General features: G+C 40.9%; 1 protein-coding gene across 1 annotated transcript in view; it reads right to left on the bottom strand.

Moving 5' to 3' along the window:
* The window catches only part of LOC118339070 (aryl hydrocarbon receptor-like), a 45913-nt gene that overhangs the window by 1988 nt on the left and 33289 nt on the right, over positions 1-10636 (bottom strand). The window contains exons 4-10 of the mRNA XM_035676602.1: positions 9015-9104; positions 7627-7759; positions 6089-6222; positions 4920-5122; positions 4560-4669; positions 3082-3223; positions 1198-2809 (exon numbers count right to left, since the gene is read on the bottom strand). Coding sequence (XP_035532495.1) covers positions 1198-2809; positions 3082-3223; positions 4560-4669; positions 4920-5122; positions 6089-6222; positions 7627-7759; positions 9015-9104 — 2424 coding nt within the window. The remainder of the gene's footprint in view (positions 1-1197; positions 2810-3081; positions 3224-4559; positions 4670-4919; positions 5123-6088; positions 6223-7626; positions 7760-9014; positions 9105-10636) is intronic.

Raw genomic sequence — 10636 nt, 5'->3', positions numbered from 1 at the left:
AAGGATTTAATGTTTCATATATATATATATATATATATATATATATATATATATAACATGATATGCAATAGTGTATGTTTAAATTGTATCAAATTGTGTAATGATTACACAATCATAACAAATTAATGAAGAGTGTGCTAGTCAGACAAATTCCAAGGGTCCTTCAGTGAGGAACTTGAATTTTCTCTGCAAATGTCATAACATGTTGACAGATTACCCTGCAGCTATTGACAGGAAAGGTCAGACTGTGACCAAGCTCATTCAGAGCTGTGTCATGAATATCCACAGCAAATTTAAGAAGAATTTTGAATTTATTTTTATTAGCTTTTGAGTCTTGAGTATTTGGACATAGTAGAGTATTTTGGACCCCCATTAGGGGTAGCCAAAGCATGATAGGGGGTCACAAGGCAATACAATGTATTTTTGTTATTTTATAACAGTATTGTATAAAGTTCCTAAAAATATCATGAAAAGCCTACTAATACAATATTGATAGCAAATAATCTGCTCAAAATTAATCTAAATTGCTTGTTTTACAGAAACTTCCTGTATTTATTATGTTCACTTTTTGGGTTCATTGTACAGTTTATCAGTTGATCTATACTGTTATTTGTATGCATTTAATATAATATAAAAACTAAATATGTGACTTAGTCTGCAGTTTACTCAGTGATTTAAAGGAAACGGTTGGGAACCACTGCCCTAGAGCACAAGTCATTAAATGTCAAAGATATTACTTTTACTATGTTTGACCAACAAAAAAAAATTTCTCACGTTTGAGAACCTGGAACGAATATTTTGGGGGGATTTTTACTTAAAAAATAATCAAAATATTTGCATTCATTTTGTTTTGATCAATTAACAGGCTTATCATTGCAGCTCTGTATCTAAGTATTGGACTGACCACTGAAGCACTGCTACTAATATGGCTAAATATTGAGAATGTTGCCAAAAACAATGATGATAATGCATGATTTTACAGCAAAGCTTTTTGGAAAGTTTTGAGAACCATTTTCCCAACATTATGGGTTGTTTTGCTGCTGGATACTATGAAAAGTAAGAGAGATGCCTGTTGACCTTACATTTCTTTGTTACACATATTGTTCCCAAAACTCAAGAATGAACATCCGAGCTCAAACTGTTTTGGCTAGTTATTATTACAACACTACCAGCATGTCGGTGTTTCAGCAATCTCACCTTACTGGAACTGGGGTCATGAGGGATCTCAGAAGTCACCATGCCATAGTGGTCCAACTGCCGGCAGGGCTTTTCCACTCCAAGGATCTGCTCCAGGGAGGCATTGGGGGGAGGGCACTGCGACAGGCTGGAGATGACCTGGGCCAAAGGAACTGGGATCTGCTCCGACTGCTGTTTATGGTTCATCCCCTGGAATGATGAAACCGTGGAGACGGCCCCGTGCTGTTGTCCACTCCCCCCAAACAAACTTCCACTAACAGTGTAATCCGCATTGTCAATATCTGGCATGCTATAATCCATGCAAGTATCTAGTGAGGTGTTTGTCAGAGGTTTTTGGCTGTTATCAAGGCAGGGGTTGCTGCCCAGACTCTCGCTGAATCCATAGTCCTGCCACTGGGATTTTCTTGCTGAGTGCTCTGTGCTGGAGATGCCACACAGTCCGTTGAGGTTGGCTGCCTTCTGTTTGGCATGGCACTGCTGTGAGAGATGGTTCTGCACCCTGGGTTGCTGCTGCTGCTGCTGAAGGTAGCGTTGATGTGTTTGCTGCTGATGAAGCTTGCCATCCAGCTCTGAGGCCTTGCCATTTAAAATAGTCTGTTGTGTGTTATAGTGTTCCAGTTGTATCCCTGCACTTGCCAGAATGTGTTGGGCTGTCCATTGTCCATTAGGGATGGATTGATTTTGCCCCAGCATGTCTCCATTAACTATCCTGTTGGCCAAATGGTCACTCTGCTGGCCCCAGTCATGTGTCACTTTACTGGGTCGCATGTTGAGGTGCTGTTGCATCTGCTGGGACAGCTGGACAATGGGGGTCTGCCCCACCAGGGGAGGCTTATGGTGAGGAAACTGCATTTGCACATTGACATCAGAGGTGGAATTACTTTCAGGTAGTGACACTGTTGTGGCTGTCGCTGAGGCAGTACTGGGAGGCACCTGTCCTCCATGCACTGTGGAATCAATCTTTCCCTCTATGGAGTCGTAGATGTAAGAAAGGATCTCATCGTTCGTCAGTAGGTCGTCCAAAGTGGGCACACGTTCAGGGTCCATCTCAACTCTGATCATGCGCTCATCCAGCAGCAGCAGCTCAAGGTCCTCGGCACTCAGCCCGAGACCTTCCAGAGCCCCAAACAGCTCGCCGTTTGAACAACCCCCCTCTTCTGAATCCACAACCCCATGGCCTTCCAGGGAGAGGGAGTCCAGAGTTGCCAGCAGTGGGTCAAAGCTGGTGCCTGCCTGTGTGATTCCTGGACCCAGCACACTATTGCTCGTCTCGTCCCAGCTCCTGTGCAAGCTGGGGGGTTCAGAGTCAGAGAAGCTCATTTGCTCTCCAAAGAAGCTATGGAATGACATTTTGGGCTCCACGGCAGGCTGGCAAACATACACCGACTCATCCTGACTCATGAGTGCCCCTAGTAGAGAGCCAGGGTCCAGACCATCCCTCACCAGCCTCTCAGTCCGGCTCTTCTTTGACTTACTGCCATTTTTCTCATGGCTTCCATCTCCAAAGCCTGCTATGGGATGGTTGGACTGGTAAAGCAGGGCCTCTCCTGTAGCATAGGTAAAGGGTAGATGCATCGAGCGTTTACGCAAGTGTTCTCCTCCCTCCTCATCTCTATAAAGACAGAAAAATTGATTATTGTCTGAAGACATCACCATGGCAATTAATTTAAAAATGATCAAAGCTTGCTTCGTTTCAAGAGTTTCAGTTGGTTCTTACCCACTTTTTCATGATTTAAAACTGTCATAAGTGTAAAAATGGGAGTCTGTGGCACATCATAACTGAAAACTATACATGCTTCCCTTTTTGGATAAACATTTTGTAAACCAACAAAATGTACTATTTGTAGACTGAATAACATACAAACATACAAACATAGAACATACAAAAGAGGCCTCTGGGTGGCGATGATGTAGTCTGGTTTGCCGTTCTTGTACACCAGCCTGGCATTGGCCTGGACCCATTTCCAGCGATTCTCCTTGGTAAGGAGCCTGAACACAGTCAGGCCACTCTCTCCAGTCTTCATCACTAAGTATAAGGAATACAAACAGTTATAATAAGTGAACTGAATTACAAAATGTATATAAACCCACTAAAGCTCTGTATTTTAGCCATGACGGAGTTCAAAGATGTACTTACATTTTTGCATACTGGCATTACTTATTATAACTTATATTAAATGGAAATCCAATTGACAGAAATCCTATCAAGTAGTTGCTGAGAAACTTGGATGAAAGTGGACCATAGGGATGGACTGACAATCCAACTGACATCCTCTAGCAAGTTATCACACATATTCAGTAATGTGTTTTCACTGCTTTACATTGCAAATTACTGAGGGTGAAAAAGTTAATCATGAGCACTTATACAAGATCATCTCGATGCTCTTGATCTTGAAAAAATGAACGTCAGAGCTTGTAAGTCCAGCGTTCTTTCTTCCTTTTGTACAATTTTGAAAAGCAGAGAAAGTAAATTGCGAAAGCTTCTACAGCCACTAAATCCTTCAGCATGGTATGATGTGAGGCTCAATGAAGAATATCAATTGACTCATCTGTGTAGAAGCTCTACTTGCGCTGACATCTTGATATAACTACACTGACCCTTACTCTACAGTACGGAGAGAGTGGTCTGACCTCTGAGGTGTTTGTGTGTTGGTTCTGCTGTATGGATCATCTCAGATGCTTTGCTCATGCAGTGGATTTGTGGGCCCTATCCTCTCCTCTGGCAGCTCTACAGTTTTGCTCAATCTGCTCCGTAATCCAGCAGGATTACTTGCGAAAGCTGTCTGAACTCTCTGACCAGGTTGGACTAGACCTCAACTTTTCTGACCACGCTAAATAGGAACAATCTTCTGTCAGATAACCATCACAGATGGATGGATTCATTTTACATATAATCATTATGAAACAGCTTCAGGCTACATAACCAGCATCTGTTTGGGCCAAAGTGTGCTCACAAGTAGTTATCTATACAGCAGCATTAAAATGAAGTTATTTTTAACATGGGTGAAGCCAAAAGTGTTTTGATCCGACCAAGTGTACTAAGTAAAGAGAGTTGCACGGTCAAGAAAAAGCACTTTCCACTTCAAAATCTGTCTTAAATTGGTGAAAGCTTTTAAAGCCATACTTTTATGATAGATTAGTATGTTCGGTTTACCTGAAGTACATTATTTTTAGTACAAATTATGTGAAACTCCCCAACTTTCACAAAAACTTCTTTCCTGACTGGTTGGCTTCTGTAAAGTAACAGTGTTTTTGACATTTTATTAGACATTTTTTATTCAAAAGCAACAGTGGAGTGATGACAGGAAGCGAAAGGAGAGAGAGAGATGCAACAAATGTCACGGGCGACCAATAGAACTTACTTCTGACATGGTTCTCTGCGCAGTACAGCATATCTGCTGCATGGATGAACTGATAACCAGATCCTCGTACCCGCAGTTCAGCCTCTGTGTACCCCAGCACTATCTTCCCCCTGTACGTTAAAAAAAAAAAACATACTTCAATTTAAGCACATCTTATATCCATATTAAGTGAAGTATTGCAGCAAAACGAATACACAGAAGAATAAAACCACAAATCTTTTTTCAATCAGCAAAACTATGAGGCTTCTCCTACATGAATGTAACATTAATTCCTGGTACTACTGCTTTATCCTCACACAATTCAAGGAATTAAGTAATTTTACATAAGTGTGTGTGTATGCTGCATGCCAGTATCATTACTTTGCATCGCAGGCCATGGGTGTGAAGTCCAGCTTGTGTTTGGTTCTGAAGATCATGTTCTTGGTCCTGATCTCCAGGATGGATGGAGGCTGCAGGGGAGTCGCAATGGCAAAAAGGGCGAGCTGAGGCGGGACCTTTCCTCCGTTTTCTTGCCGCTGGTTCTGTCCATGCAGAAACTTGAGTCTGCCCTGGATGTTCAAAGCCTGTAGAGAAAATAAAATAAATTAAGTTTGGAATAAGTGTCTATCGTATCCCATCAGTGCGTACACGTAGCACAGAAACGATACAACACCTGTTATTCACTAAGGGGCCGACACTGGGGGAAGAAACATAAAGCATGCGGCTGTGAGAAGTGGAGACGATGGTTATGCACTCTAACACAGAGCACAGTAGGAAAGGGAACCGTCTTCATGTGCCTAGAGGCTGCTGTGTTCAATTCACCAGGAATGTATGGAGAGTAAGTGTGTGTGTACCCAGCGCTATAGCTGACTGCAACCCCCCCTCGAAGATTTATGTGAAGCTGCTGCTGTTTTGTTGTCTGTACGAATCAAAACATGATGACTCTCCAGTGGTGGGGTGAAATGTTGAATCACCTTCCATACATCGGGCAGTTGCAGCATTTTATGTGCAGAGACATGTGCACCGGCCCTTGTGCCCCAACCACCTGCAAGAAGCATGTTCCTCCTGCCCACCCTGAGAGAGATGTGTCTGAGAACACTCAGACGTGTGGTGTAGCTCTCCCCAGGGGCACCCCCACTGATAGGACGTGAAGGTTTTTCCAATAGGCCAGATCATAACCTACTGAGGGAGGAATGGAACCCATGCATAGGAAAGCAGGCGGCTACATTATCTTTTTTCTCTGTCATTAACCTACATTATTATTAATCACCCTACTATGTATAGAATGTTTTCTTTTAACACACATCCTCCAATAAAATACAGAAAAACTTTTTTTTTACTTTTTATAATGTGCTTTGCTCATACCTTTTACCTTGTATCAGCTCTTTAACATACTGACCAGTTAATAAACTATTGGTGTAATTTGCTTTATTTTAAATTCTCTATCAAATCAAACATACTTTGACTCAAACAGTACCTTAACCATGTCATATGCTACTTCAGTACACAAATTTCATGGGAGTGGACTGCAGCTGACAGGTTCAACCTACCAGAAAGCCAGAGGAGTTGTCCAGGAGGCAGCGAAAGCGACACACGAAGCTCCTCTCCAGGAAGGACGAGTTCTCTGGGGGAAGCTGCTCAGGGTTGTAGGTGACTAAAGATGAGCTGCTGTCTGGTTCCATCTCTGTAATTGCAAACGTTGCAGAAGTCAGTGGCAATGTGGTGAGTATAAAGTAGTCAGTTTAACTCCGAGCAGTATTCATTTGGCAGATATTTTAGATTAAGCCTTAGTGTTTAAATTAAAATGATTAGTTTTAGTCACATTTTAGTCATTTTTATTAAAGATGTTACAGATTCCAATACGTGGTCAGCTGATACCAATCTGATAAAAGTGTGTTTAAAGTATATTATGTATACATTATTTCAGCCAATAGATGCTCCTAAATGTTACACACTGGACCTTAAAATGAACACTTCTTCATATCTCGCTGTGCTTTGCAACATCAAGTCCACTTTTGAATGAGGCAATCCAAAAATAATTTAAAAAAATAATCAGATTCCTCTCAAAATAACAACCCTGCTCATATTGAGTTTTACTTGGAAATATGTCACTCACCATCAGCTACAGATGGTCTGACTGCTATTTCACTGTGACTTCAAGTATTAGTTTGTGTTAAAGATGAGAGGCCTTTACTATAGAGGTGCTCAGTACATATACAATGAAGCTGTGTTTCTTGATTCCTGGTGTGTTGGAATTCCTTAATAATGTCACAACGGTAAAAATTGAGAGCCCATTTTGGGAGTAAATAATGGCCCAGCATTCTGCCCTCCTCTTTATTTAGTCTTGAGCCGGATGAAATGTTGTCTCATGTCATCAGCTGCCCTCCATTGTATAAATGCACTTATGTAATGATCCCTGGAGCTAACTCTGTCTTAACACACCAAGTGACAGCATTTGTTGCAGTTACAGGGGAGACTGTAAGGAGTTTCTAAGTACAGGAACGGGTTAGTTGTGTCGGGACTGTGGGTCTTAGCCTAAACACATTGGTCAGAACCAAAGCAAACAGACATAAGCATCTTAAAGCCCAAATACAGATCTGCGACCACTTCACCTCATAAGCCACAGTGAAGATTACAGGGTCATGTGACCTGACCTGAGGATGGTCTTAGAGCTTAATGCCCAAACTGTGTGTACTTAACTGTCTAAAATTGATGTCCAAATGTATGTTCACAGACTGCAGTGGAGTGCAGCACATTTAGCATTGGTGCAGTGATGCTGAAACACATATGTGTGCATATATACACAACACACAAAACAATGTTTCACTTTGGTACACCATTAGGATAAATAGCTCCCAGGTCATGCAGCAAATATTCAGAGACTGATTTCACTAAACACTGGTAAGAGCCATGGTCAAATACAACTGACCCGTGTAAATATGATAATACCATCGTCTGGTGTGTTTTTGTTTTTGTGTTTGACCTTCAGACAAGGGTTTCAGTTCAGAAACCTGTATTCAGTCCCACCAGGATCTGTCAGTTTGGTTGTGGTCTTGATAATGGACTCATAGGAGGAGAGAGTGATCACCTTGAGGGGAGTCCTGGGTAATGGCAGATGCAGTGGCGGCAGGAGGATTCAAAGCCCAGTGCAAGTTTCTCCTGAGCTCCTGCTGATCCTCCGTATGGACTAGCTCATACACACTCTGGTGCATGACATCCGTCTGAGGAAAAATAATGAGTAAAGGATAAAACAAGTTATTTGCAAGTGGAGACATAGAGGATGTAGGCAAAATTATACACCTGAAAAAGAACCAGCATCCAAAGGTCCGTCATAATGTATCTAATATTATATAATGTCCATGAATAGTTTTAGTTTGTGACTGCTACCCCTCTTCATTAATGCAGTTTGACTGTGTGCCATTAATTTTCTCAGTGACCAGACTGCTCCCTGTGACTTATTCAATAATTTGCAGGTCTTTACACTGGTGATGCTGTAGTGTGACAGTTTGAGCATGGATAACGTGAGTTATTTCTTTAAGCAACAAATGCAAGCTACAATAGGTTCAACTTTGTGAACAAAGCCCGTGTAGGTTTGCTGTCGTCACTAGCTGTCTTTGTAGGTCATTGCAAATGTTTCATAGTTGTAACTAGGGTGTTGCTACATGGCTGCTAAGGTATTGCTAAAATGTTGCCTATTGATTGTTAGGGTGTTTGGTGTGGTTGCTAAGAGAGATTTTGGGGTGTTGCAAGGTATTGAGGTTCTGGGTGGTTGCTTAAAATACCTGGATATGGTACTATTAGTGGGTAGTTGTAGCAGAAGTAGACACATATGCCCAGCATTGTGTATGTGGCTCCAGCAGTGTGTATGTAGTGTGCACAAAACATTGTGTTCAAAAGCAAATTTCACTTTTAGATCGTTCTTAAAAGTCACAGGTGCACTCAGCTGTCCAAAGAGTCTCAGTGTGTGCTGCTCAGCTGAGCTGTGAGGAAGGGATGTGTTGCTCACTGCAGCCCACTGCTGTGCCTGGTGGTTTGTAAAAAGGCCAAGCTATAAATAGGGCAGGTCTTTTTGCTGTTGTTTGAGCCTCTGACTCTGCACCATGCAGGGAGAAGACCGCTGGATCAAACAAGACCCCTGAGCCGCTCCCAGCAGATGTTGCACGCAAGCCATCCATCCAGACCTATCTATCAACTGCTAAAACAAAGACCTGAGATCTTTATTTAACAAATGTGCCTCTATAGATTTGCACCCCTCTCTGTCTACCTATGAACATGAAATGTAAGCAAGAATAAATAGAAAAATTAAATTAAATCATGGCTAGGTTAGATGATGAACACGATGGGTTAAAATGACAAAAAATTCCCCCATATACCGTTTCTATATCTGATTGTGTTATCATTGTTGAAGAGAGTGCGGGGCAATCATTGGATGGTGATTAGAAGTCAAAAGGGTATAGAGAAAGACTGCTACAATACCTGGTGGAAGCCCAAGTAGTCCTGGATGGTGTGAGAGGAGTAGAAGATGGTTCCACTGGCAGTGATAACCAGGACGAAACCGTTGAGAGCCTGTAGGTCAGACAAGGCAAGCCCACAGACAGTTAGCAGAGTCATCTTGCTATGATTTAGCTCTCATTGTATGGGAGCCTTTAGTTAAGAACCACACTGTCATCACGTCAAATGTTGGATATGAAGGGGAGGTTTGCAAGTAATCCTGAAAAATGCCACTTATTTCAAGCTATTTAAACAGGCAGAGATGGCCAGCTCTGTGTATCCCACTGAACTATCCTTTGCAATATACAATATACTGAACACTGTTTTAACTCTTTCTACATCATGGACTTTGGCTTTGGTGTATTTTCACTACTGACATTAGAGTTGGCCTTATATTTAAATCATAGATGGCCACACAATGTTTGTCACTGATGCACAGCAAATGTCAGCTTACCACAGTCTCACACTCACTACACCGGCTGTGCTCTCATATTTCACAATTAGGCTGCCACACAGTATTTATTTCCATTTTAAAAATCTAAATGAAGACCAATACACTCCAGTTCCTTTTGTATGAAGATTACCACGCGTCCTGGAAAACCTGGAAATGTATTAAAATTACCAAATATCCTGGAAATAATCTTTGTTGTGCTGGAATTTTTTTCCCCCACTCTTACGTAAACCTAGGTGTGTATTTTGTTTGAAACCCAACTCTTGGTAGGGTAAATTGCATTTCCACTTTGAACTTTCAGTAGTGTGACTAAGTAAATTTATTGCAGAGTTGCGAGCCAAATTCCCATATTTACATTTATACAACACAAATGATACATACACACACAGTGATGTCAATTGTACGTGCAATGAACACTACCTTTCTAAAAGATGAATATTCTGTCAAAGAAAATAAATGTTGCTTGATTTAAACTGTTAGGTATGGGCTGTGGCCAAATTAAAGTAGTAAATTTGCCCGAAAGTGCTGTCCTGTATTGTCAAGAAAAACTCCTGGAAAATTATTTGTAAAAAAAAAGAGTGGGAACCCTGACATTACACCTAGCTAAAACCAATGCAGTCGAATCTCTATATTAAGGTTATACTGGCTTGTTATAATGAAACAGTTTGAGAGAGGTGTTGGTTCTATTTTATAGATAATCTTGGAGGATGTAGTTTGTGTATTGTGCTACACTGACAGGTGATTTAATGATTTTAATGCAATGCAGTGGGGCAGTTGTTGCCTTTTATTGGGCACTAAAGTCTGCATCCGATACAGATAAAGTTGCGCTATCACAAACTTCAGGCCAGTAAAACAGCAAAGCACAGACTTTTATAATGCAGCAATGTATAAATAAACATTAACATCTCAATGTTTTTATATATATATATATATATCTCTCTTCTCTTCTCTATATATAATATATATATATTATATATATATATATATATATTCTACAAATATAAAGCATATACATATATAATGTAAACAGTGTCAGCCCTTTCCTTTCATAACTATTTTAATGACGTGAATTATTTAATGTCTTCTATTTCTGTAAAAGGAAAAAAAAACAAGATTTTGTGATAGATGGTAGTAGATGGCAACAGTACAGTTTACA

This window comes from Morone saxatilis, unplaced genomic scaffold (assembly GCF_004916995.1).
Source record: "Morone saxatilis isolate NCDOM2014 unplaced genomic scaffold, NCSU_SB_2.0 Contig5, whole genome shotgun sequence".
NCBI classification, from domain to species: Eukaryota; Metazoa; Chordata; class Actinopteri; family Moronidae; genus Morone; species Morone saxatilis.
The sequence above is the reverse complement of the archived record's forward strand: the minus strand, read 5'-3'. Positions and strand labels throughout refer to the sequence as shown.